Here is a 25262-nt window from a genome sequence, read left to right as displayed (position 1 = left end):
ACACATTTCTTTCCACAGGGCCGTGGGGTGAGACAGGGATGCAGTTTAAGCCCAACCCTCTTCAACATATGCATCAACGAATTGGCGAGGGCACTAGAACAGTCTGCAGTACCCAGTCTCACCCTACTAGAATCTGAAGTCAAATGTCTACTGTTTGCTGATGATCTGGTGCGTCTGTCACCAACCAAGGAGGGCCTACAGCAGCATCTAGATCTTCTGCACAGATTCTGTCAGACCTGGGCCCCGACAGTAAATCTCAGTAAGACAAAAATAATGGTGTTCCAAAAAAGGTCCAGTTGCCAGGACCACAAATACAAATTCCATCTAGACACCGTTGCCCTAGAGCACACAAAAAACTATTCATACCTCGGCCTAAACATCAGCGCAACAGGTAACTTCCACAAAGCTGTGAATGATCTGAGAGACAAGGCAAGAAGGGACTTCTATGCCATCAAAAGGAACATAACATTTGACATACCAATTAGGATCTGGCTAAAAATACTTGAATCAGTCATAGAACCCATTGCCCTTTATGGTTGTGAGGTCTGGGGTCCGCTCACCAACCAAGAATTCACAAAATGGGACAAACACCAAATTGAGACTCTGCATGCAGAATTCTGCAAAAATATCCTCTGTGTACAGCGAAAAACACCAAATTATGAATGCAGAGCAGAATTAGGCCGATACCCGCTAATGATCAAAATCCAGAAAAGAGCCGTTAAAATCTATAACCACTTAAAAGGAAGCGATTCCCAAACCTTCCATGACAAAGCCATCACCTACAGAGAGATGAACTTGGAGAAGAGTCCCCTAAGTAAGCTGGTCCTGGGGCTCTGTTCACAAACACAAACAGACCCCACAGAGCCCCAGCACAACAACAACAACACAATTAGACCCAACCAAATCATGAGAAAACAAAAAGAGAATTACTTGACACATTGGAAAGAATTAATAAAAAAACAGAGCAAACTATTCGAAAACAAACCCAATTTTGATCAACTCCCTTATCTACTGGGTGAAAAACAACAGTGTGCCATCACAGCAGCAATATTTGTGACATGTTGCCACAAGAAAAGGGCAACCAGTGAAGAACAAACACCATTGTAAATACAACCCATATTTATGATTATTTATTTTCCCATTTGTACTTTAACTATTTGCACATTTGGTACAACACTGTATATATACATAATATGACATTTGAAATGTCTTTATTCTTTTGGAACTTCTGAGTGTAATGTTTACTGTTAATATTTATTGTTTATATCACTTTTCTTTACTATCTACTTCACTTGCTTTGGCAATGTTAACATACATTTCCCATGCCAATAATGCCCTTAAATTGAAATTGAAATTGAAGATATTGAGCGAGAGAGAGAGAGAGAGAGAGAGAGAGAGAGAGAGAGAGAGAGAGAGAGAGAGAGAGAGAGAGAGAGACAGAGAGAGAGAGAGAGAGAGATTGAGAAATAGAAGAGATTGAGAGAGAGAGAGAGAGAGAGAGAGAGAGAGAGAGAGAGAGAGAGAGAGAGAGAGATAGAAGAGATGAGAGAGAGAGAGAGAGAGAGAGAGAGAGAGAGACAGAGAGAGAGACAGAGAGAGAGAGAGAGAGAAATAGAGAGAGAGAGAGAGAGAGAGAGAGAGAATAGAAGAGATTGAGAGAGAGAGAGAGAGAGAGAGAGAGAGAGAGAGAGAGAGAGAGAGAGAGAGAGAGAGAGAGCGAGAGAGAGAGAGAGAGAGAGAGAGAGAGAGAGAGAGAGAGAGAGAGAGAAATAGAAGAGATTGAGAGAGGGACAGGGACAGAGACAATACTACTATGACAAGACATCTCAACACACCACTATATTGAAAGTAATCCAACCCACCAAATCCACATTAAAGTCCTCTAACTTACCAATACGACCAATCAAAATATAATAATAACAGCCATGTTACATCAGTGATAGAACAGCAGCCAATGGGTGTGACTGAGATTGACCTTTAGATATTATTCAAGCCAAGCTCCCGAGCTCCTCTCTAAAAAATAAAAGGACAGAGGAAAGGTAATCAACAGCCCGGGGATATTTTTCTTTTCTTTGCTCTTTTGGAGTTGGGAGATATGAGTGACATTTTCATTTTTTTATTTAACTGTTATTTATTCAGGGAGCCCATTTGAGACCATGGTGCCTTGAAAACAAACAATTCACAAATCAACATGATAATTCAATAAAACAGCAAAAAATAAACTACAAGACACTGCAGTTACAGAAACACTACATTTCAACAACACAAATAAATTATTAAAATCAAACAAAACACTCACAAACCCTCAGTGAATCCATTCCTCTTCAGTGTTCTTAACTGCCCTATTGGCAACAGGGATTCAAGGCGTACTGAGGTTTGTAAATTCTTCCAAACATTGGGTGCATTAAAGCTAAAGGTTGATTTACCTAGGTTGGTAGAGACACCAGGGACCTCAAGAGTTAACCAACCCTGTGAGTGGGTTTGGTGCCTCGTATTTTTATACTTTAACAGAGAAGTGAGATACGTTGGAAGCTTGTGCAGCAGAGCTTTGTAAACAAAAAGGGAGAAATAAAGTTATCTACGGGAATTTATAGAGGTCCAGCCGACCTTCTGATAAAGGATGCAGTGATGAGTGTTAAACCTGTCACCTGTGATAAAGCGAAGCGCACTGTGGTACACAGTATCCAAGGGTTTTAGAGTAGTTGCTGCTGCATTCTGGTAAATGGTGTCACCATAATCAAGCTGGCAGGAAGGTTTCCTGTTAAACCTGCTGCCTGCTGTTTAGGGAGAGGCATGATCTATTTCTATAAAATAAGCCTACTTTAGCCTCAGCTTCTTAATTAGCTCATCCGTACGCTTTTTAAATGTCAATTTATTTGTCAATTCAAAGCCCAGTTATTTATAGGTGGGAACCTGCTCAATGAGAGAACCATCCTATGCATAAATGTGTAAATCATCTGAAACATTTCTATGAGAATTACAAATCAACATACATTTCATTTTTCCCGCATTAAGTATCAATTTTAAATAAACAAGGTCTTTCTGCAAGGCAGCAACATCTGATTCCAGCTCTAACATAGCCTTTTCAGCAGTAGGGGCAATAGTGTACATAACAGTTTCATCTGCATACAGATTAATGTTACAGGTTTTGCAGATAGACCAATATTATTTAAATAAATAGTAAAGAGGACATGTCCCAAAATCGACCCCTGCGGGACACCTTTAGTAATATTGAGGTAACTTGACTTATAGTTCCCAAACCACTTGCAAGATGCCTGGTCGAGACCCATTTCAGACAACCTCTGAATGAGTAGGGGATGGTCGACAGCCTTGGATAGGTCTATAAATATGGCAGTGACTAAAGCAATTTAACACGTCATTTAAGACAAATGCAGCTGCTGAAACGGTGCTATGTCCAGGTCTATAACCAAACTGGTGCACATTAAGAATATCATTTGGAATGAGCAGGAGAACAGAGGGAGAAATCACAACCACTCTCCCATTAAATATTTAACCAGAGAAATCAGAGACTGTGTGTGTGTGTGAGTGTGTGTGTGTGTGTGTGTGTGTGTGTGTGTGTGTGTGTGTGTGTGTGTGTGTGTGTGTGTGTGTGTGTGTGTGTGTGTGTGTGTGTGTGTGTGTGTGTGTGTGTGTGCGTGCGTGCGTGCGTGTGTGCGTGCGAGCGTGCGTGCGTGCGTGCATGCATGCATGTGTGTGTAAATGCTCTTCTCTCTCACTCAAGGAGAGGTGACCTCCACTAGTGTGTTGAAATACAGTCATATCCTCTGGACTGGAGAGAGTCCACATTGTGTTGTTCTATTCTAAACGAACATGTATAAGAAGCCTTCCTCCCTTCTCTCCTTACTCATGCCCTGACTAATTGAGACAATTTACATGGCAAACATCCGAAGAATACAATGCTAAAATATAATGTATGAATGTCTTGCTGTGGCAATTTGAAACACCGTAATCATCATAGCTCAATTTGAATTGACCTTCATGTGTAGGCTACACCATTTATAGATAGTTGATGAATAGGTTTCGTCTACAGCTCCAGGTGGTTTTCTAAGTGTAATATCCTGGTATTTTTAGCCTGGTCTGCTCTCCCAGTGGGCGAGAGGCTGAGGTAGAGCAGGAGTCTCCTCTGTCTATTAGCATTGTAGGTCATTGGAAACGACTCAAATGAGAGCTTGAAAACTCTATTTCCAAAGAGGTGTCGTCACTTAGTCTCTACTCCTTTTCTTTGCCAAGAATCTTCACACTGATCTTTGGTTGGGCAATTTATCAGAAGTATTATCATTGTGGAGAGTCAAACAGCCTATAATCTTCATTTTCATTCCTCTCTTGTACAAAGAGAAGACACATTCTCCATGTGGTACTCACGGCCCAGAGCTCCGCTGATGTCAGTAATCAAATATTCTCATCTGAAATACTCTCAAATGGCCGACCACCAGGGATGTGTTCCAAATAACATCCTATTCCCCATTTTGTGCACTTCTTTTGACTAGGGCTGCATAGGGTTCTGGTCAAAAGTAAATAGGGTGCCATTTGGGAAGCAGCCCAGGAGTTCCTAACTACCAGGGCACAAATGAGAGCCTGTAAGACTGTGTTCCGGAAGACAATGTACAGACAATATTATCCCAAAGGAGGCTGTCGATCTCTCAATCTCAATTACGGCTGCATATTATAGTCTCATAACTCAATCATGCATTCAACAGACTAGGCCCTACACATGGGCCTACTTCTCCACTCTGAGGCACGGTGTCAGAGTGCATCATCTACATTAAACATAGGCCTACAGGAGGGATGAAAACAGCAACACACTCAGACAACAAGACTGCAGAACAACACGAACTCTGAAACAGGTTACTTTGCTTTCTGTCCAGAGGAGAGGAGGAACAAGAGTCCTCATCAAGTCGCCTGTTATTATGGCAATAGACGGACCTAGCTGACAAGCTTTTCCTCTGAATACTAAAGCAGGCAGTGGACATGTATTGGAAGACAATGAGTACGGCTGAGTAGGGATCTGCTGCCCACGGGATAGCCTAGGCCTTTTAAAACCATCCCCAAATACACCAGTGTAGAGAGTTGGCGCTCGACAACAAACTGAACACACAGTGCTACAGTTACCCTGGGGTGCGTCCCAATAATATCTCCTTTCTCATGAAGTTAGCACTCGTTCACTACTTTCCAAAAATATATAATCATTAGATGAGGTGGAGGCACGGGCTAGTGGGAGTTTCCACCATATTTCTTATACCAGCCATTTCTCTTTCAAATCACTGAAGGGAAGTGAACAAGTGCACACGTCGGGAGGAAGGAGAGATAATTGGGACATAGCCCCATTTCCTCACATAAGCGCTATAGTCACTGAACAAACTCAGAAGGAGATTGTTGGAGCGCTGGCTACACTGACTATATCTACTGCATGCGGTTATTGATAAGCTGTAGTACTATACAGATAGTTACACTCAAAATCACAGACAGACAGATAGAAATATGAGGAAGTTTCAACTATTCTCTACCCACTCCCGTTGGCACTAATAATGGACAGGTCAATTGTTTTTGACCCTCGCTGCCCTGACCATTTTAACAAATAGCCCACCTCCACAAAACACGATTAAAGCACAGCTAACATTTAAATCAGTATGCGGACCATTAAAAATGTGAACTATTATGTGGTGATTATCTGCTGTGATTAGAGAAATCTAATGAAACAAATGAGAAAAATGGAAGAAGATAAACATGCCATTATGATTAATCTTCGCCCATAGCCAGTTGACATAATGATGCATTATAACAGGCAACTGAAGTAGCTAAAGTACACAACTGGCAAAAGGTACATCAACAGCATAGTGATAATCCCTTCAAACATTACATTTTATCCAGAGCGACTTACAGTAGTGAGTGCATACATTTTCATACTTTTTCCCATACTGGTCCCCCATGAGACATAGATGTCTACATAGAATATAAAGTCATATTGGTGTTCAACAAGCGTCTATGTATGTCAGTGCAGGGAGACAATTATCTCTGGGATAGAACAAGTACAGCACTGACACACTTCAGATCCCTCAGGGTCTGTGTCTATGTTTCTCATGGCCCTCTCTCTCCCAGGGATCCATGCCAGCCACAGGGTCTGTGTCTATATTTCTCATTGCCCTCTCTCTCCCAGGGATCCATACTAGCCAGGCACTGGAATCTCTTCACATCCCCTCCCTCTGTCCTCCTCCTCCTCCTCTGTCCTGCTCTTAATCCAGCAGTCCTCCAGGGACTTCAGCCTGTCTGGTAGAAATCCAGAGGCTGTTTTCTCAGAAACAACCACTCTCTAAACTCCCTTCTGACATACTGGGGAAGAGGGGATGGGAGAGGGAATAAGTGGGGTGTTGAGATCCCCCAAAACACACTTTACCTATGTAATGTCCTCCTCAACCATTTTTGGACATGTTGTCGAAATATTTCCCCTATTCAAATCATCCTATCAGGGCGGTTTTTCTTAGATGCCGTGACTCAGGACAGGACAAGACAGGATATATGCTGATTTCCTCTCCCCTGTCCGGTGTGGATTTACTTCTAGCACTGAGCCGTTTCGCCCTCACAGTTGAGTCATTTGGCCAGAGGTTAACACAGCCAGTAATGCAGTGTAATTTGTTTCAGTGCGATTCCAAACATTGCATCAGCGCCACTAATCTAGCCTACACGTGACACAGGGAGGAGCCCTGGCCTGGCCTCTGGCGACATGGCGTCTTGATTTTGATTTACATACACAGAAAGAATCCAATATAAAATATATATATATACCTCAATATAAAGCATGACAAGACAAACAACCATCAAATTACACCTCCCTTCTATTCTGTTTACAAACATACAGTACAAGTAAGATTGATTATAATTATATTGTGTTCTTCACATAAAATTATTTAAATTGTCCATATAACAATGTTCTGGTCTGGACACTTCTCTCTTGGAACACAGAAATGCTAAACATCCAACACCTTTGTGAAGCTTACAGTAGGTAACCTTGTACATTAATTAAATCCAGTAGAATTTTAATAGACGTTATGAGGCACATTCTGAGTCAGCGCAACATCTACGGACAACGACAAAAACACAAACAAACAGGAAGTATAGGTTAATCTAAGGTGAAGAATTACAGTACATACTCCTGCATATAGTCTATTACAGCCACTGTTTACACAGAGTTCTAGGTTTATTCCAGACAGAAAACTGGTACTGTATATGAAGTTTAAGGTCGATATAACAGTCTGGTACTCCAGTCTATCCGCACACTATCCACAGAGAATTCCTTCCTGTTCTAGAACATGTTGCGGAACTGTTGGATACAGCCTACTGTCATAACTCAGTGGAATAACTGTATAACAACTCACAAAGATGTCAATTTATCCAACAAGAGCACCTAGCTGAGGGCTTTACATTTTCTCACAGATTGCTGTGAAATTGTCAATTTCTTGTTGGACTGGCTAGAAAGGTGAACCTGGATTACTTCAGCCTTTGATGTTCTCCATGGTGATTTCATGAGTAGGGATGTTGGGTAGCCACAGGACATTTCAACTTTTTGTTTACACTAGAGGGTACTCTTCACCTTGTATCCCATCAGTCCCCTGTCCCTGGCCTGTACATGGTAAAATCACATAATTATCCTCCTCAATGTTGGGTTTGATTCATTTACTTCAGCCATAAAGATGTAGTTCACTTTGATGGAAGTATAAATAAGATAGCAGTACCCTCTAGTGGTCAAGCATGAGACGTGCATGTATGACATTCATACAGCAAGGAATTACTTCAATATAATGCATTACCATTAGGGGGCAGTATTATCCGCCTTAGTTCTCTTTCTCTACGTTTTCACTCTGTCTGATCGAAGCGACATGGTCTGTGGATGTACAGTGTATCAACTGGTGGGGTGTGAAGCACGCTATGATACTCCGATTATTCATCTTTCTGCCAAGCCTCTCTGGTAAAGACAAGAGATACAGAGCTTTTCTTGAGCTTCTGACAATCTTTTGATCCTGCTTTGTGCTTATTCCCAATGCACATACACTGAGTGTATAGATGACCAGGTGAGTCCAGGTGAAAGCTATGATCCCTTATAGATGTCACCTGTTAAATCCACTTCAATCAGTGTAGAAGAAGGGGAGGAGACAGGTTAAAGAAGGATTCTGAAGCCTTGAGGTAATTGAGACATGGATTGTGTATGTGTGCCTTTGAGCGGGGTATTGTAGTAGGTGCCAGGCGCACCGGTTTGAGTGTGTCAAGAACTGCAACGCTGCTGGGTTTTTCACTCTCAACAGTTTCCTGTGTGTATCATGAATGGTCCACCACCCAAAGACATCCAGCCAACTTGAAACAACTGTGGGAAGCATTGGAGTCAACATGGGCAAGCATCCCTGTGGAACACTTTCAACACTTTGTAGAGTCCATGCACCGATGAATTGAGGCTGTTCTGAGGGCAAAAGGGGGTGCAACTCATGATTATGAATGTGTTGTACACTCAGTGTACATACTGAGCAGATGAAACAAACTTGTGAGCAGGGTGTTTATCTGTGAAATTGAAATCCTGTTACAAGTCATATCCGAATGACATAGTTTCTCATCATTTTGAGAAATGTCTTCGTTACTGAAGTGTCAACACTTAAACAAACACAAATTAGTTCCTGTCAATCTTGCAGTAATCAAGCTGCAAGAATACAATTATATGGTCACATCTACCCTCCAAAACCTGCTGTAGTGAACATTAGCATTTCTAGAGCAGAATTCTTAACACGAATTCACACCATAAATCATGCATTTAAATGAGGGGATTAAAACCTGCCTGTCACCCTCAGAGACAGCTTAGAGTTAAGCACAGCCTTGGACAAATCCTAATACCACAGCTCTTTTGAGGATCACAGTTTTACTTCAAGTTTTAGTTGTTACATGCACAAGTACAGTTAAATGCTTAGCTTGCAAGTTCCACCCCACAGTGCAGTATTCAATATAACAAATATTATATATTATATACACTACCGGTCAAAGGTTTCAGAACACCTACTCATTCAAGGGGTTTTCTTTATTTTTACTATTTTCTACATTGTAGAATAATAGTGAAGACATCAAAACTATGAAGTAACACATATGGAATCATATAGTAACCAAAAAAGTGTTAAACAAATCAAAATATATTTTAGATTTTAGATTCTTCAAATAGCCACCCTTTGCCTTGATGATAGCTTTGCACGCTATTTGAAAATTCTCAAATATAAAATGTATTTTGATTTGTTTAACACTTTTTTGGTTACTACATGATTCCATATGTGTTATTTCATAGTTTTGATGTCTTCAGTATTATTCTCCAATGTAGAAAATAGTAAAATAAAGAAAACCCCTTGAATGAGTATGTGTTCTAAAACTTTTGACCGGTAGTGTACATATCATAAAAACACACGAGAAATAAGAAATAAGAGAGGAAGCTATATGTGGGGTCAGTGCCAGTACCAAATTTAAAATGTGCAGAGATACTAGAGTATTGTGGTAGATATATATTATTTTTGGAACAATCTTCTAACTGTTCTTACATTTGTTGTTTGGAGGGCACTATGGTGTAGTCGATGAACAGCATTCTCACATAGGTATCCCTATTTTCCAGGTGGGAGAGGGCAGAGTGGAGTGCAATTGATATTGCATAGTCTGTGGATCTCTGTGGCAGTATGCAAATTGGTGTGGGTCCAGGATGTGAGTGCTACAGGGTGCTATAGTCATTGTGGCAGGATGCTTTAGAGTTTTTGGAAACAGGAATGATGGTAGTCAGTTTGAAACATGTGGGGATTACAGACTGGGACAAGGAGAGGTTGGAAATGTCCGTGAAGACGCCTGCCAGCTGGTCTGCATATGGCCTGAGGACATGCCCAGGAATACCGTCTGGCCCTGCGACCTTACAAGTGTTGACCTGTTTAAAAACCTCACTCACGTCAGCTTCGGAGAGAGAGCTCTTATGTCCCCATTCCCCTTCAAATATCACAGATTTAAATGTACAGTATATCTGTGCCAAATATGTTTTATATCATTCAGAGGTGAAGATAAACCAAAGCATTTTTATTTTATCTCTTTGGTTAAGCCAATGAAATGTGTGTATTTCATTTCCATAGTAAGACATGTTATTACTTGCCCAAACATAACACTTTCCTTGAATACATGATGCAGCCTTCTATGTCTCTAGCAGTGGAGGTTCCTCCTAAGAGGAAGGGGAGGACCATCTTCCTCAGTGAATTTCAGCAAAATATAAATAGTGAAAACTATACTAAACATATTCACGTCACCAAATAATTGATTAAAACACACTGTTTTGCAATGGAGGTCTACAGTAGCCTCAAGAGCACTCTGTAGGGTAGCACCATTGAGTAGCTGGAGGACAGATAGTTTCCGTCCTCCTCTGGGTACATTGACTTCAATACAAAACCTAGGAGGCTCGTGGTTCTCACCCCCTTCCATAAACTTACACAGTAATTATGACAACTTCCAGAGGACATCCTCCAACCTATCAGAGCTCTTGCAGCATGAACTGACATGTTGTCCACCCAATCAAAGGATCAGAGAATGAATCTAGTACTGAAAGCATAAGCTACAGCTAGCTAGCACTACAGTGCATAACATGTGGTGAGTAGTTGATTCAAAGAGAAAGACAATAGTTGAACAGTTTTGAACAAAATAATTTCTTCAAAAATGAAGGAGAAGCAAGAGAGAGAGAGAGAGAGAGAGAGAGAGAGCTATATTTCATGTTTTTTTCACTTTCACTTACTTAGCTAGCTAATGCAGCTAGCTAGTATAGCTTACTCAAACACCCAGCTCAGCTCAAACAAAGCGTTACATAGCTGACTATGGCTATCCAACACTGGAACTCTTCCAAGTCAAGGTAAGTTATATGAAGGTTTGACTTCGAATGGTTTTTTCGCCTGGTCACAGACAGCTGATGTGTTGTGCACTGAAATCCACAAGCGAAGTGAAAAGGTGAGAGGAGGAAGGCGCGTAAATGCGAGAAGGAACGTAGATGCGAGAAGGAATTATCCAACGATCAAAGGGATCATACTATTTGTATGTCGCTGCTATGAAAGTGAACTGTGTTTGCGTGTGATCAGGGGTGTATTCATTCCGCCGATTCTGTTGAAAAACGTTTCTTAAACGGAAGCAAACGTAATGAAATGGGGATAAACGTACCTGAAGTTGCCTAATAGAAACTCTTGTTTGCAACTGCTGGATTAATAGGTGAATTTTATCAATATATCAAATCAAATCAAATCAAATTGTATTGGCCACATGCGCCGAATACAACAGGTGCAGACATTACAGTGAAATGCTTACTTACAGCCCTTAACCAACAGTGCATTTATATTTAATAAAAAAGTAAAATAAAACAACAACAAAAAAGTGTTGAGAAAAAAAGAGCAGAAGTAAAATACAATAACAGTAGGGAGGCTATATATACAGGGGGGTACCGGTGCAGAGTCAATGTGCGGGGGCACCGGCTAGTTGAGGTAGTTGAAGTAATATGTACATGTGGGTAGAGTTAAAGTGACTATGCATAAATAATTAACAGAGTAGCAGCAGCGTAAAAGGATGGGGTGGGGGGGCAGTGCAAATAGTCTGGGTAGCCATGATTAGCTGTTCAGGAGACTTATGGCTTGGGGGTAGAAGCTGTTGAGAAGTCTTTTGGACCTAGACTTGGCACTCCGGTACCGCTTGCCGTGCGGTAGCAGAGAGAACAGTCTATGACTAGGGTGGCTGGATTCTTTGACAATTTTGAGGGCCATCCTCTGACACCGCCTGGTATAGAGGTCCTGGATGGCAGGAAGCTTGGCCCCAGTGATGTACTGGGCCATACGCACTACCCTCTGTAGTGCCTTGCGGTCGGAGGCCAAGCAGTTGCCATACCAGGCGGTGATGCAACCAGTCAGGATGCTCTCGATGGTCCTTTGTCTTGGTCACGTTGAGGGAGAGGTTGTTATCCTGGCACCACACGGCCAGGTCTCTGACCTCCTCCCTATAGGCTGTCTCATCGTTGTCGGTGATCAGGCCTACCACTGTTATGTCATCGGCAAACTTAATGATGGTGTTGGAGTCGTGCCTGGCCATGCAGTCATGGGTGAACAGGGAGTACAGGAGGGGACTGAGCACGCACCCCTGAGGGGCCCCCGTGTTTCTGGGATAATGCTGTTGATGTGACCCATGACCAGCCTTTCAAAGCACTTCATGGCTACAGACGTCAGTGCTACGGGTCGGTAGTCATTTAGGCAGGTTATCTTAGAGTCCTTGGGCACGGGGACTATGGTGGTCTGCTTGAAACATGTTGGTATTACAGACTCAGTCAGGGACATGTTGAAAATGTCAGTGAAGACACTTGCCAGTTGGTCAGCACTTGCTCGGAGTACACGTCCTGGTAATCCGTCTGGCCCTGCGGCCTTGTGAATGTTGACCTGCTTAAAAGTCTCACTCACATCGGCTACGGAGAGCGTGATCACATAGTCATCCGGAACAGCTGGTGCTCTCATGCATGCTTCAGTGTTGCTTGCCTCGAAGTGAGCATAGAAGTGGTTTAGCTCATCTGGAAGTCTTGTGTCTCTGGGCAGCTCGCGGCTGTGCTTCCCTTTGTAGTCTGTAAAAGTTTTCAAGCCCTGCCACATCCGACGAGCGTCAGAGCCAGTGTAGTACGATTCAATCTTAGTCCTGTATTGACTCTTTGCCTGTTTGATGGTTCGTCGGAGGGCATAGCGGGATTTCTTATAAGCGTCCGGGTTAGAGTCCCGCTCCTTGAAAGCGGCAGCTCTACCCTTTAGCTCAGTGCGGATGTTTCCTGTAATCCATGGCTTCTGGTTGGGGTATGTACGTACGGTCACTGTGGGGACGACATCATCGATGCACTTATTGATGAAGCCAGTGACTGATATGGTGTACTCCTCAATGCTATCTGAAGAATCCCAAATATTAGGCTCTATTTAATCTCAGATTCGAAAATGCTAATTAGCATCAGTAGACATCATGCAAGAGTACAAATCCCTGCAAGCTCCTTCATGTTATCTCTAGCTGACAACTTTGCTAAGAGGTATTGTGTAAATTAAAAAATTGCACAAGACAGTTCACAGAATAGTCTATTTACAGTAATTTTGCCAATTTATTCATTACTACATTTAGCTAACATTAGATAGTTAATTCCTTTTTTTCCATTTTTTCCCCCTTTATTACTTTCCAACCCCACCACCCTAATTGGAGTAAACTAGTGAACAACAACGCTTAGGCCTCTACTTCCAAATTATACATACTGTATACATTTTATGGACACAGTCAATTTTACAATAATTATATTTTGTTTGTTTTTACTCCTGAACTTCCTCTACCCTCAACATCTTCATTTTCATGATGTCCATCCGGTTTGCTTCTATAAGCCATATGTTCTTTAGTTAATTCTTACCTTTGCCTCGATTCGTCAGTCTTGTCCAGATCATCATGGCATTTGTAGTTCTTTATGATGGCCACATTAGCAGCTAATTAGCATTTTGTTTTGGGGGGGTAAATACAGGCGAATATATTGATAAAAGTCACCTTGTCTTAGAAAGATTTACACGGTTATCAAAACGTCACGCCAGGGTAAGCCTACAGTGCCTTGCAAAAGTATTCACCCACCTTGGCATTTTTCCTATTTTGTTGCCTTACAACCTAGAATGAAAATAGATTTTTGGGGGGTTTGTAGAGCCACCTTTTGCAGCAATTACAGCTGCAAGTCTCTTGGGGTATGTCTCTATAAGCTTGGCACATCTAGCCACTGGGATTTTTCCCATTCTTCAAGGCAAAACTGCTCCAGCTCCTTCAAGTTGGATGGGTTCCGCTGGTGTACAGCAATCTTTAAGTCATACCACAGATTCTCAATTGGATTGAGGTCTGGGCTTTGACTAGGCCATTCCAAGACATTTAAATGTTTCCCCTTAAACCACTAGAGTGTTGCTTCAGCAGTATGCTTAGGGTCATTGTCCTGCTGGAACGTGAACCTCCGTCCCAGTCTCAAATCTCTGGAAGACTGAAATAGGTTTCCCTCAAGAATTTCCCTGTATTTAGCGCCACTCCTCCGTAAAGCTCAGCTCTGTGGAGTGTATGGCTTAAAGTGGTCCTATGGACAGATACTCCAATCTCCGCTGTGGAGCTTTGCAGCTCCTTTAGGGTTATCTTTGGTCTCTTTGTTGTCTCTGATTAATGCCCTCCTTGCCTGGTCCGTGAGTTTTGGTAGGCAGCCCTCACTTGGCAGGTTTGTTGTGGTGCCATATTCTTTCCATTTTTTAATAATGGATTTAATGGTGCTCCGTAGGATGTTCAAAGTTTCCCAACCCTGATCTGTACTTCTCCACAACTTTGTCCCTGACCAGTTTGGAGAGCTCCTTGGTCTTCATGGTGCCGCTTGCTTGGTGGTGCCCTTTGCTTAGTGATGTTGCAGACTCTGGGGCCTTTCAGAACAGGTGTATATATATTGAGATCATGTGACAGATCATGTGACACTTAGATTGCACATAGGTGGACTTTATCTAACAAATTATGTGACTTCTGAAGGTAATTGGTTGCACCAGATCTTATTTAGGGGCTTCATAGCAAATGGGGTGAATACATATGCACGCACCACTTTTCCGTTATTTATTTTTAGGAATTTTTGGACTATTTGGACTATTTTGTGTATGTCCATTACATGAAATCCAAATAAAAATAAATTTAAATTACAGGTTGTAATGCAAGAGAATAGGAAAAACGCCAAGGGGGATGAATACTTTTGCAAGGCACTGTACACGAAACACAGCCCTTATTTTAAGTGTTTCTAAAATCTCCTATAGGAAAAATGAATGTTGGAAAAATGATTGGAACCATTTCCCTGTTTAACCACTAGTTTTTATGGGTATTATGACTCATACTGTGGTACTCTATGATTACACCCTAGATCAGCTAGATGCAGGCAAGATTGTCAATGTCTGTCACCTTGATTACTAAAATGTATCTCGACCTGTGCACCTACGTTGTAAACTTTCATTCATAGGCTAGGTTGTAGCAACCTCATGATGGGTATAGGGAAAATTTGATTATCACATATGTTACATTGAGCTGGGTGAATGGAATATGAATGACAGTCATCCAATATGCTGCAATAGAAATAAGGCCATGCTCATTAAAAAAATCATAATCCTCCCTGATCTTAAACGGCACCAACCGCCACTGGTCTCTTGATAGACTACATTTGCAGACACAGAAATAGAATCCATTGGATTGTATTTCTATGTTTGCAGACCATGCAATCACCGTTGTTGCTAAGAGACCAGTTGTGGTCACTTTATTTTTGGTATTTCGGATGTTGATTAAGATAACAACCATTTAATATGCAGCCACTATAATCACTTCATATGACTGGGTTTAATTGTTTGCATAGTGTCTCGTGACAGTTTTATAAATTACGCACATAAGATTGGGTTCTGCGTGCTGAGATTGTTTGAATAACTATTTTCTATAAAGGCAAAAGCTGTGCAGAAACTCATTCATCTTTGAAGTCCAGAAGAGACAACTTTTAGCCTGAGCAACCCACCATTGTGATCGACAGTGATGGATAAAAGGGGATATGAATACGATTGTTTGCGCGCACCTGTTCAAACCATTGATCACAATCCCATTCTTATACAGGCAACATTGTAAGCTACAGGTGGTGATTAGGATACTGTAGACTTTAGACATAGGATAAATATGACATATATCTGAATTTATAAGTAGGTTGTGCACATCATGCATTATAAAATAAACACACTTACCATATCCTTAGATGATTGGCATGGTATTTGATGAGAGACGCAGGCTGTTTGATTCATCTTGGACACCGTTTCCTTTGATGAAGATAAATACGAATTGATAAAGACAAATGAAATGTGGTCTAGAGTTTTCCAAGCTCAGGGTGCATGTTGCTATCAAACGTGTCCGGTGTCTAGAATACTTTGCAGTTACTGCATTCGATCCTTGTTGCCTTCTGGTGATGAGTTTCTCAGTCGCTGCTCCTCTCTCTCCCTCTGTGAAAAACATATCTGACACACCTCCTCCAAGCAGACTCTGAATATGTTACTGGTTTTACTGGGGTTGCTTCATGAATTGTAGAGAAGAGATAGTATAAAATAAATAGCTACAGCTCATGTTTCTATACAAATGTAAGCTAAGGAACGGGTTATTCAATTGTGTTGTCAAGTGTTTATCGTTTTTGGTTCCTCTGAATTTCAGTAGTAAAACTTGAAATTAAACGTTTTGGTATTAAGCATTTCTTGGTTCAGATTAAAATACTGTTATGCACCTCTGAAATATTGTTCTATTGCCTTCATTGATCTGCTTTCAGGACCACCATCTGTTGAACACTGCAGTAGCCTAATACATTTCTCACAATGTTTCACTCACATTCCTTGAAGAGATACCTTAGGTTAAGTCCCATTGGATAAAATAAGACCTTGTTTGTAAAACATGTAGACTGAAGGATTTCTGGCATGCCTACACACTGCCTGAATGTGTACATGGGGAGCAATTATCAAGATCCTCAGGCAGTTCTTAAAGGCATGTTGAGCCCACTCATTTATTATTCCCTCTCTTTCCAAATCCATGTTGCATTTACTGAGTGGTTGTCATCTAGTGGAAAATATGTTACTGTAAAATAATTCAACATTAGGGTGCATAATCTGTTTGGTTATCACATTCATGGTATGTGCATTGCACTTGCTGAGATGATCCATGACTGCTGTACATTAAGTGTACAAAACATTAGGAACACCATCCTAATATTGAGTTGCACCCCTATTTGCCCTCAGAACAGCCTCAATTCATCGGGGCATGGACTCTACAACGTGTCGAAAGCATTCCACAGGGATGCTGGCCCATGTTGACTCCAATGCTTCCCACAGTAATGTCAAGTTAGCTGGATGTCCTTTGAGTGGTGGCCCATTCTTGATACACATGGGAAACTGTTGAGCATGAAAAACCCAGCAGCGTTGCAGTTCTTGACACAAACCGGTGTGCCTGGCACCTACTACTTTACCCTGTTCAAAGGTGCTTAAATCATTTGTCTTGCCCATTCACCCTCCGAATGACACACATACACAATCCATGTCTCAGTTGTCTCAAGGTTTTAAAATCCTTCTTTAACCTGTCTCCTCCCCTTCATCTACACTGATTGAAGTGGCTTTAACAGATGACATTAGGGCTTTCACCTGGATTCACCTGGTCAGTCTGTAAGTCTATGTCTATGTCAATGCTTTGTACACTCAGTGTACATATTTCAGGACAACCCACTGGGCATCAGTTCAGTTGTCTAGTTTTGATTTACAGTTGTCAACTAACGTGAATTCAACATGAAATTAACAAAACATTTCACCATGTCATTGGAGTTAGGTTTAAAGTTGGGTGAAAACAAATACGAAATTCCCTCATGTTGATGACTTTTTGCAAATCCAATCATTGATTCAACGTCATCACATCATTTGTTTAGCGTTAAAATGATGTGGAAACAACGTTGATTCAACCAGTTTATGCCCAGTGGGAAATTAATCATTGCCAGCCTCTTCACATTCTTATGTAACTAACAATACTGCTGCTTTATCAATGAGCTAGTGTGCATATCGTCATGATGAAAAATAACCAATATATGAAAGTCATGTAGCTGGGGGACATAATATCAATGCATGTAAATACTATTCATATGGCTATTATTCACAGTTCAGACAGCACAATTATATAAAAGGTATAAGTATACTGGTAGGTTTTCACATTGTTGCACTTCCATTTAGGCTTTCATTCATCGGCAACATTAATAATTGCCACATTGATCCTAATATTTCCTTTTTTTTATTTCACACTGAGGTGAATTTCTGTTATAAAGAGACACACATGGAGAGGAGGCAGTGTGTCAACAGAGTGGGCTGAAGCTGAGAGAGGACTCAGAGGATGAATACTGGCATAATTATAGAGAATACATGTTGATCTCCAAATAGCAACAGTGCAAACACCACTCTCCTCAAACCAACACTGACACATACATTACATGGACACCTGCTAGTCGAACATCTCATTCCAAAATCTTGGGCATTAATATGGAGTTGTTCCCCCCTTTGCTGCTATAACAGTCTCCACTCTTCTGAGAAGGCTTTCCACTAGATGTTGGAACATTGCTGCAGGGACTTGCTTCCATTCAGCAACAAGAGCATTAGCGAGGTTGGGCACTGATGTTGGGCGATTAGGCCTGGCTCGCAGTCGGCGTTCCAATTCATCCCAAAGGTGTTCGACGGGGTTGAGGTCAGGGCTCTGTGCACGCCAGTCAAGTTCTTCCACACCGATCTCGACAACACTATTTCTGAATGGACCTCGCTTTGTGCACGGGGGCATTGTCATGCTGAAACAGGAAAGGGCCTTTCCCTAACTGTTGCCACAAAGTTGGAAGCACAGCATCGTCTACAATGTCATTGTATGCTGTAGCGTTACGATTTCCCTTCCCTGGAACTTAGGGGCCTAGCCCGAACCATGAAAAACAGCCCCAGACCATTATTCCTCCTCCACCAAACTTTACAGTTGGCACTATGCATTCGGGCGGGTAGCGTTCTCCTAGCATCCGCCAAACCCAGATTTGTCCGTCGGACTGACAGATGGTGAAGCATGATTCATCACTCCAGAGAACGCGTTTCCACTGCTCCAGAGTCCAATGGTGGCGAGCTTCACACCACTCCAGCCGACACTTGGCATTGCGCATGGTGATCTTATGCTTGTGTGCGGCTGCTCGGCCATGGAAACCCATTTCATGAAGCTCCCGACTAACAGTTCTTGTGCTGAAGTTGCTTCCAGAGGCAGTTTGGAACTCAGTAGTGAGTGTTGCAACCGAAGCTAGGCGCTTCAGCACTCGGCCGTCCCGTTCTGTGAGCTTTTGTGGCATATTACTTCCTGGCTGAGCCATTGTTGCTCCTAGACATTTCCACTTCACAATAAAAGCACGTACAGTTGACCGGGACAGCTCTAGCAGGGCAGAAATGTGACGAACTGACTTGTTGGAAAGGTGGCATCCTATGATGGTGCCACATTGAAAGTCACTGAGCTCTTCAGTAAGGCTATTCTACTGCCAATGTTTGTCTATGGAGATTGCATGGCTGTGTCCTCGATTTTATACACCTGTCAGCAACAAGTGTGGCGAAATAGCCGAATCAACTAATTTGAAGGGGTGTCCACATACTTTGGTATATATAATGTTGCATAACGCATGCAAGATTGTGACATGAAATATACCTTGATATCATACCTCTGGGTGATGGAGATACAGATATTCCCCCAAAAATGTAAAGGTCTGTAATGTATACAAACTGACTAGCTAAAATCCTTGCAAGCTAGGATTAACCAGCTAGCTAGCTAGCTACAGTTACTTAATTTCAACTCTGATTTGCAAGCTGAGTAGCTAGCTAGCAGTCGGGGGCTTCATCTGCTAACCCCAAACAGCTCACCTGACACTGTTTTCATACAAGTTTATTATGTGTAGGGCAAAAATAAATTAAGAACCGAGCTATGGTGATAACTCATGTCAAACCACTACTAACATCGTCCAAGACAGAAGGGGACCATTATAACTGACCCTTGCTGACATTTGCTAACTCTAATACCTCAAATGAAGCAGTACCACCCTCACTCTTACCAAGCCTACAATAGGACAGAGTAGGTGCATAGCTGCCGTCAGCTAAAAGTCAATATAAATGCCATTAAAGTGGTCAGAGGAAAAGGGTATTAACGTTTTACTGCAGTGGGCTAAATCAGGGTCACACGGAGTGATTCTTGGTAGTCTTAAACAAATCTACTTTGAAACAAAAGTATACACCTCACTCACATGGTTATGGGCTTTAAAAAAGACACCTGTACCATGTCAGATATAGAGTTGAAATGTATTCAATTTTGAGTTTGCATCCCAATATTACCATAGCCACGGGAAGTAGGGGTGCTGAGGGTGGTACTGCACCCCCTGAAAAATAAGAATAATACAACATATATACTGTATATGTATTTTGACATAGAAACAATTCTCACAAAAGCAGTGCACTTGGCATTTAATAGGCCTGAATTAGAAGACTGATATAGCCGTCTGTGGCGCGGCCACCACCCCCCTCCCCCCCCAAACTACTACTATGAATATTACACTTTATATACATCACAGAAGACTGAAATATAACAAAAATGTTTGACATAGAAACACCAGACTTTCATAGGTTCTTTATTAATTATTAAAATATTAAAATATTAATAACATTCCACCCATGATGTCGCTTTTGGTCATTGACTGCAGGAAAGGGCTACTCATAGCATTCTAACACTCTAAATCCTAGCACCTAAATCTCCATGGTCTTCGACAATATGGTATGGTTATAATTATATTTGAGAAGGCAAGAGTTTTAGAGAGGTGCATTAGGAAAGCATTAGGAAAGTCTTCAGACCCCTTGACTTTTTCCACATTTTGTTACGATGCAGCCTTATTCTAAAATGGATTAAATTGTTGTTTTCCCTCATCACTCGTCACGCAATACCCCATAATGACAAAGCAAAAACAGGTTTTTAGACATTTTTTTACATTTACATTTAAAAAAAGAGGGGAAATATCACATTTACAGAAGTATTCAGACCCATTATTCAGTACTTTGTTGAAGCACCTTTGGCAGTGATTACAGCCTCGAGTCTTCTTGGGTGTGATGCTACAAGCTTGGCACACCTGTATTTGGGGAGTTTCTCTCATTCTTCACTGCAGATCCTCTCAAGCTCTGTCAGGTTGGATGGGGAGCATCGCTGCACAGCTATTTTCAGTTCTCTCCAGAGATGTTCGATTGGGTTCAAGTCCAGGCTCTGGCTGGGCCACTCAAGGACATTCAGAGACTTGTCCCGAAGCCACTCCTGCTTTGTCTTGGCTGTGTGCTTAGGGTCGTTGTCCTGTTGGAAGGTGAACCGTAGCCCCAGTCTGAGGTCCTGAGCGCTCTGGAGCAGGTTTTCATCATAGATCTCTCTGTACTAGTCTGACTAGTCTCCCAGTCCCTGCCGCTGAAAAACATCCCCACAGCATGATGCTGCCACCACCATGCTTCACCATAGGGATGGTGCCAGGTTTCCTCCAGACGTGACGCTTGGCATTCAAGCCAAAGAGTTCCATCTTGGTTTCATCTGACCAGAGAATCTTATTAGGTGCCTTTTGGCAAACTCCAAGCGGTCTGTCATGTGCCTTTTACTGAGGAGTGGCTTCCGTCTGGCCACCCTACCATAAAGGCCTGATTGGTGGAGTGCTGCAGAGATGGTTGTCCTTCTGGAAGGTTCTCCCATCTCCACAGAGGAACTCTGGAGCTCTGTCAGAATGACCATCAGGTTCTTGGTCACCTCCCTGACCAAGGCCCATCTCCCCCGATTGCTCATTTTGACCAGGAGGCCAGGTCTAGGAAGAGTCTTGGTGGTTCCAAACATCTTCCATTTAAGAATGATGAAGGCCACTGTGTTCTTGGGGACCTTCAATGCTGCAGACATGTTTTGGTACCCTTCCCCAGATCTGTGCCTCGATACAATCCTGTCTACGGACAAATCCTTCGACCTCATGGTTTGGTTTTTGCTCTGACATGCACTGTCAACTGTGGGAACTTATATAGACAGGTGTGTGCCTTTCCAAATCATGTCCAATCAATTGACTTTACCACAGGTGGACTCCAATCAAGTTGTAGAAACATCTCAAGGATAATCAATGGAAACAGGATGCACCTGAGCTCAATTTCAAGTCTCAAAGCAAAGGGTCTGAATACTTATGTAAATAAGGTATTTTTATTTTTATTTTTTACATACAGTCGTGGTCAAAAGTTTTGAGAATGACACAAGTATTGGTCTTCACAAAGTTTGCTGCTTCAGTGTTTTTAGATATTTTTGTCAGATGTTACTATGGTATACTGAAGTATAATTACAAGCATTCCATAAGTGTCAAAGGCTTTTATTGACAATTACATTTAGTTTATGCAAAGAGTCAATATTTGCAGTGTTGACCCTTCTTTTTCACGACCTCTGCAATCCGTCCTGGCATGCTGTCAATTAACTTCTGGGCCACATCCTGACAGATGGCAGCCCATTCTTGCATAATCAATGCTTGGAGTTTGTCAGAATTTGTGGGTTTTTGTTTGTCCACCCACCTCTTGAGGATTGACCACAAGTTCTCAATGGGATTAAGGTCTGGGGAGTTTCCTGGCCATGGACCCAAAATGTCGATGTTTTGTTCCCCGAGCCACTTAGTTATCACTTTTGCCTTATGGCAAGGTGCTCCATCATGCTGGAAAGGCATTGTTCGTCACCAAACTGTTCTTGGATGGTTGGGAGAAGTTGCTCTCGGAGGATGTGTTGGTACCATTCTTTATTCATGGCTGTGTTCTTAGGCAAAATTGTGAGTGAGCCCACTCCCTTGGCTGAGAAGCAACCCCACACATGAATGGTCTCAGGATGCTTTACTGTTGGCATGACACAGGACTGATGGTAGCGCTCACCTTGTCTTCTCCGGACAAGCTTTTTTCTGGATGCCCCAAACAATCGGAGAGAAAATGACTTTACCCCAGTCCTCAGCAGTCCAATCCCTGTACCTTTTGCAGAACCTTTTGCAGAGTAGTCCCCTGTAGCTCAGTTGGTAGAGCATGGCGCTTGCAAGGCCAGGGTTGTGGGTTTGTTTCCCACGGGGGGCCAGTATGAAAATGTATGCACTCACTAACTGTAAGTCACTCACACCTGCCCGCTGCCATTCCTGAGCAAGCTCTGCACTGGTGGTGCCCCGATCCCGCAGCTGAATCAACTTTAGGAGACGATCCTGGCGCTTGCTGGACTTTCTTGGGCGCCCTAAAGCCTTCTTCACAACAATTGAACCTCTCTCCTTGAAGTTCTTGATGATCTGATAAATGGTTGATTTAGATGCAATCTTACTAGCAGCAATATCCTTGCCTGTGAAGCCCTTTTTGTGAAAAGCAATGATGACGGCACGTGTTTCCTTGCAGGTAACCATGGTTAACAGAGGAAGAACAATGATTTCAAGCACCACCCTTGTTTTAAAGCTTCCAGTCTGTTATTCTAACTCAATCAGCATGACAGAGTGATCTCCAGCCTTGTCCTCGTCAACACTCTCACCTGTGTTAACGAGAGAATCACTGACATGATGTCAGCTGGTCCTTTTGTGGCAGGGCTGAAATGCAGTGGGGATTAAGTTAATTTTCATGTCAAAGAGGGACTTTGCAATTCATTGCAATTCATCTGATCACTCTTCATAACATTCTGGAGTATATGCAAATTGGTATCATAAAAACTGAGGCAGCAGACTTTGTGAAAATTAATATTTGTGTCATTCTCAAAAATGTTGACCACGACTATACATTTGCAGAAATTTCTAAAAACCAGTTTTTGCTTTGCCATGATGGGGTTTTATTTAATCCAGTTTAGAATAAGTCTGTACCATAACAAAATGAGGAAAAAGGGAAGGGGTCTGAATACTTTCCGAATGTACTGTATATTTATTCATGTTTTTAATTTTACAAATACACTATGGAAGTTTACATCACATGAAAAACGTTCCAGGAAATACATTTTGCATGCATCTATCACAGAGAAAATAAGCTTTTTCAATATATAGAGACATACACACTACACCATTTTTTCTTTGGGAGGCTAATCAGGACGATGTGGGTGTCTGTGTGGGTGGGTGGAAAATCACAAGTCCATCCAATTGGAAAGGAATGGTAACTAAGACAAATTAGTGGCAGAAATTCTTCACAGGTTTTGGGATTTGAATGATACATTTCAGTTGAAATCACACAGTATGCAGAGTATCAATAGGTGTTTGATTCATATATTTGAGTCTAGTTTCAGATTAATATAAGATAATTGATCTTCTATTTTGTTTAATCAGTTGTATGTAGGCCTACAGTGGGGGAAAAAAGTATTTAGTCAGCCACCAATTGTGCAAGTTCTCCCACTTAAAAAGATGAGAGAGGCCTGTAATTTTCATCATAGGTACACGTCAACTATGACAGACAAATTGAGAATTTTATTTCCAGAAAATCACATTGTAGGATTTTTAATGAATTTATTTGCAAATTATGGTGGAAAATAAGTATTTGGTCACGTACAAACAAGCAAGATTTCTGGCTCTCACAGACCTGTAACTTCTTCTTTAAGAGGCTCCTCTGTCCTCCACTCGTTACCTGTATTAATGGCACCTGTTTGAACTTGTTATCAGTATAAAAGACACCTGTCCACAACCTCAAACAGTCACACTCCAAACTCCACTATGGCCAAGACCAAAGAGCTGTCAAAGGACACCAGAAACAAAATTGTAGACCTGCACCAGGCTGTGAAGACTGAATCTGCAATAGGTAAGCAGCTTGGTTTGAAGAAATCAACTGTGGGAGCAATTATTAGGAAATGGAAGACATACAAGACCACTGATAATCTCCCTCGATCTGGGGCTCCACGCAAGATCTCACCCCGTGGGGTCAAAATGATCACAAGAACGGTGAGCAAAAATCCCAGAACCACACAGGGGGACCTAGTGAATGACCTGCAGAGAGCTGGGTCCAAAGTAACAAAGCCTACCATCAGTAACACACTACGCCGCCAGGGACTCAAATCCTGCAGTGCCAGACGTGTCCCCCTGCTTAAGCCAGTACATGTCCAGGCCCGTCTGAAGTTTGCTAGAGTGCATTTGGATGATCCAGAAGAGGATTGGGAGAATGTCATATGGTCAGATGAAACCAAAATAGAACTTTTTGGTAAAAACTCAACTCGTCGTGTTTGGAGGACAAAGAATGCTGAGTTGCATCCAAAGAACACCATACCTACTGTGAAGCATGGGGGTGGAAACATCATGCTTTGGGGCTGTTTTTCTGCAAAGGGACCAGGACGCCTGATCCGTGTAAAGGAAAGAATGAATGGGGCCATGTATCGTGAGATTTTGAGTGAAAACCTCCTTCCATCAGCAAGGGCATTGAAGATGAAACGTGGCTGGGTCTTTCAGCATGACAATGATCCCAAACACACCGCCCGGGAAACGAAGGAGTGGCTTCGTAAGAAGCATTTCAAGGTCCTGGAGTGGCCTAGCCAGTCTCCAGATCTCAACCCCATAGACAATCTTTGGAGGGAGTTGAAAGTCCGTGTTGCCCAGCGACAGCCCCAAAACATCACTGCTCTAGAAGAATGGG

General features: G+C 42.1%; 1 protein-coding gene across 1 annotated transcript in view; it reads right to left on the bottom strand.

Moving 5' to 3' along the window:
• LOC311111984 (inactive dipeptidyl peptidase 10-like) overlaps nt 1–15881 on the bottom strand; it is a gene marked incomplete at both ends in the record, with an annotated part of 57668 nt that extends 41787 nt beyond the window's left edge. The window contains one exon of the mRNA XM_084154935.1: nt 15819–15881. Coding sequence (XP_084011061.1) covers nt 15819–15881 — 63 coding nt within the window. The remainder of the gene's footprint in view (nt 1–15818) is intronic.
• Between the last annotated feature and the right edge of the window lie 9381 nt (nt 15882–25262).

This window comes from Coregonus lavaretus, assembly GCF_964263955.1.
Source record: "Coregonus lavaretus genome assembly, chromosome: 38".
Lineage (NCBI taxonomy): Eukaryota > Metazoa > Chordata > Actinopteri > Salmoniformes > Salmonidae > Coregonus > Coregonus lavaretus.
This window is presented reverse-complemented; position numbering and strand designations above follow the sequence as displayed.